Source organism: Phoenix dactylifera, unplaced genomic scaffold (genome assembly GCF_009389715.1).
Source record: "Phoenix dactylifera cultivar Barhee BC4 unplaced genomic scaffold, palm_55x_up_171113_PBpolish2nd_filt_p 000368F, whole genome shotgun sequence".
NCBI classification, from domain to species: Eukaryota; Viridiplantae; Streptophyta; class Magnoliopsida; order Arecales; family Arecaceae; genus Phoenix; species Phoenix dactylifera.
Window position 1 is genome coordinate 132,998 of NW_024067822.1, and position 2,883 is coordinate 135,880.

A 2,883-nucleotide genomic window follows, 5' to 3' on the forward strand; every position below is an offset into this window, starting at 1 on the left:
TCGCAAGTTTCTCTTTGTCAATGCACGTGCTAGAACAGGAAATTCACAATTAATGGCAAGCCTCCCTAAACCACATGCATCTACCTTCCTCTCCACCTCCCGTAACTCCTCTGCATGCTCCTTCTATAGACAGACCTTCTTATTACTTCGAGGAACAAAAATAACAACTTTTTGATTACCAAAATAAAAAATGAATAATTTTCCCTTTATTTTTTTTCTCTTTTCCATAGCTTCCGGTTGACATCGACGTACGCCTTGCAAATGGTGTAAAACTACAAGCTTATGTGCCCTTCTCATCACAATATCTTTTTGCATATATTTTCCGTGTTACATCTTTAGTCAAACAGAAACTACGTTTAGAACTCTATTACCTTACGGAACTCAAGAGAATCAAACTCTAACATGTGCCTCAAAGTTTCACGCTATAAATTGATCACAAACTTCCCTTTGTTATTGCAAGTACTAGAACAAGAAATTCACAATGGCAAACCTCCTTAAACCAAATGCATCGACCTCCTCCCTCTCCACCTCCCCTAACTCCTTTGCATGCTCCTTCTATCGACAAAGGCCTCGGGTCCCTCTTTCTTCCAAGAAATCTCACCTCGATCCCAGAATCTCATGCAAAGCGAGGGATGAACATGAAAAACCCATGCACACCTCTGAGGCCACAGGATCTTTGGGGAAGCTCGACCGCCGTGATATGCTCATCGGTCTTGGTGGGCTCTACGGAGCTGCCGCCGGTCTTGGCGTCAACCGCAAGGCCCTCGGACTCCCCATTGAAGCCCCTGACATCTCCAAATGTGGCCCCGCGGACCTCCCGTCCGGCGCAATACCTACTGACTGCTGCCCACCATTCACGTCCAAAATCATCGACTTCAAGCTCCCGCCACGCTCCGACCCCCTTCGCATCCGCCCAGCCGCCCACTTAGTTGACTCAGAGTACTTGGCAAAGTATGCCAAGGCCGTGGAGCTCATGAAAGCCCTGCCGGCCGACGACCCACGTAACTTCACCCAACAGGCTAACGTTCACTGCGCCTACTGTGATGGCTCCTACGACCAGATCGGCTTCCCTGACATCGAGATCCAGGTCCACAATTCCTGGATCTTCTTCCCCTGGCACCGGTTCTACCTCTACTTCCATGAGAAAATACTCGGCAAGCTCATCGGTGACGAGACCTTCGCTCTTCCCTTCTGGAACTGGGATGCGCCCGCTGGCATGCGAATGCCTTCGATCTATACTGACCCGTCTTCATCGCTCTATGACAAGCTTCGTGATGCCAAGCACCAGCCACCATATCTCATCGACCTCGACTTTAATGGGCAGGACCCATCCTTCACCCAGGCCCAGCAAATCGACCACAACTTAAAGATTATGTATCGCCAAGTGATCGCCAATGGGAAGACAGCACAACTGTTCATGGGATCCCCCTACCGTGCCGGGGACCAGCCAAATCCTGGTGCAGGCTCACTCGAGAACGTGCCGCACGGCACCGTCCATTTATGGACCGGTGACAGGAACCAGCCAAATGGAGAGGATATGGGCATTCTGTACTCAGCTAGCCGCGATCCGATCTTCTATGCCCACCACTCCAACGTCGATCGCATGTGGTATGTGTGGAAGAAGCTCGGCGGGAAGCACAAGGACTTTGACGATAAGGACTGGCTTAACACCTCCTTTCTCTTCTATGACGAGAATGCTGATATCGTTCGAGTCAAAATTAAGGATTGTCTGGATATGCAGTGGCTCCGCTACACCTACCAAGATGTCGAGATCCCTTGGCTGAGAACTCGACCCACTCCCAAGGGTACGATGGCGGCAAAGAAGGGTGCGAGATCTCTACGAGCAATCACAGAGGCAAGGTTCCCGGTGACGTTGGACTCGCCAGTCAGTGCGACGGTGAGGCGGCCCAAGGTGTCGAGGAGCAGCAAGGAGAAGGAGGATGAGGAGGAGGTCCTGGTGGTCGAGGGGATCGAGTTCGACCGCGACGGGTTCATCAAGTTCGATGTGCACATTAACACGCCGGAGGAGGCGGTTGACCCTGGGTCAAGTGAGTTTGCGGGGGCCTTCGTCAGCGTGCCACACAAGCACAAGCACAGCAAGAAGGAGAAGAAGCTGATAACGGCGCTGCGTCTGGGGATAACGGAACTGCTGGAGGACCTCGGAGCGGAGGCAGACGATAGTGTGCTCGTTACGCTTGTTCCGAGGAACGGGATAGGGAAGGTGAAGGTGGGTGGGCTCCGGATTGAGTTCTTGAAATGAAGGGAACAGTCATAAAGTTGAGAAGCTTTGGCTGCTGCTGTTTTTATGTCAGTAAATAAAAGCGGCAACTGGTTTAATGTCAGTAAATAAAAGTGGCAGCCATGATTTCAGTTCAAAGGATTAGAATTATATTTGGATAGAATGCTGGTGGTGTTTGGGTCGAGAATTCGGCTGTCAATGTTGAATCATGAAAGAAGTTGATGTTCTATAGCTCTGCTTTGGAGTCTTTGATATAAATAGTTTCTGACTTTTCTATCAATTATATATGTATATAGAATATCTGCTTCTCTAAATTTAAAATTAATAATAAAAAAAATTAAAATCAAAGCTTGACTTAGTTGATTGTAGGGGTGCAAATGGATCAGGTCGGGTCGGATCATTAATGAGATGAAGCTATGATGCCTTTAGAATATACTTTCAAATATTTAATATCAGCAAAATGCCATTAAAATTAGTCTGAGATGAAGCTAGAATGCCTTTTGGAGATAGTCCAAGATGAAGTTAGAATTCCCATAGAGGTAAGCTGAAATAAAGCTAGAATTCTCCAGAGATCGGCTACATGAGGCTGGGGTAGCAGGCTATGATTCTTTGTGGGCCTCCAAGATTTTGTTTCCCATTGCATT

General features: G+C 48.3%; 1 protein-coding gene across 1 annotated transcript; it reads left to right on the forward strand.

The window, feature by feature from the left end:
• Window positions 1-451: 451 nt before the first annotated feature.
• LOC103698020 (polyphenol oxidase, chloroplastic-like) lies at window positions 452-2,497 on the forward strand. The gene has a single exon (XM_008779971.3). It carries the CDS (start codon window positions 482-484, stop codon window positions 2,258-2,260), a length of 1,779 nt encoding a protein of 592 aa, XP_008778193.1. The 5' UTR covers window positions 452-481; the 3' UTR covers window positions 2,261-2,497.
• The last annotated feature ends 386 nt before the right edge of the window (window positions 2,498-2,883 follow it).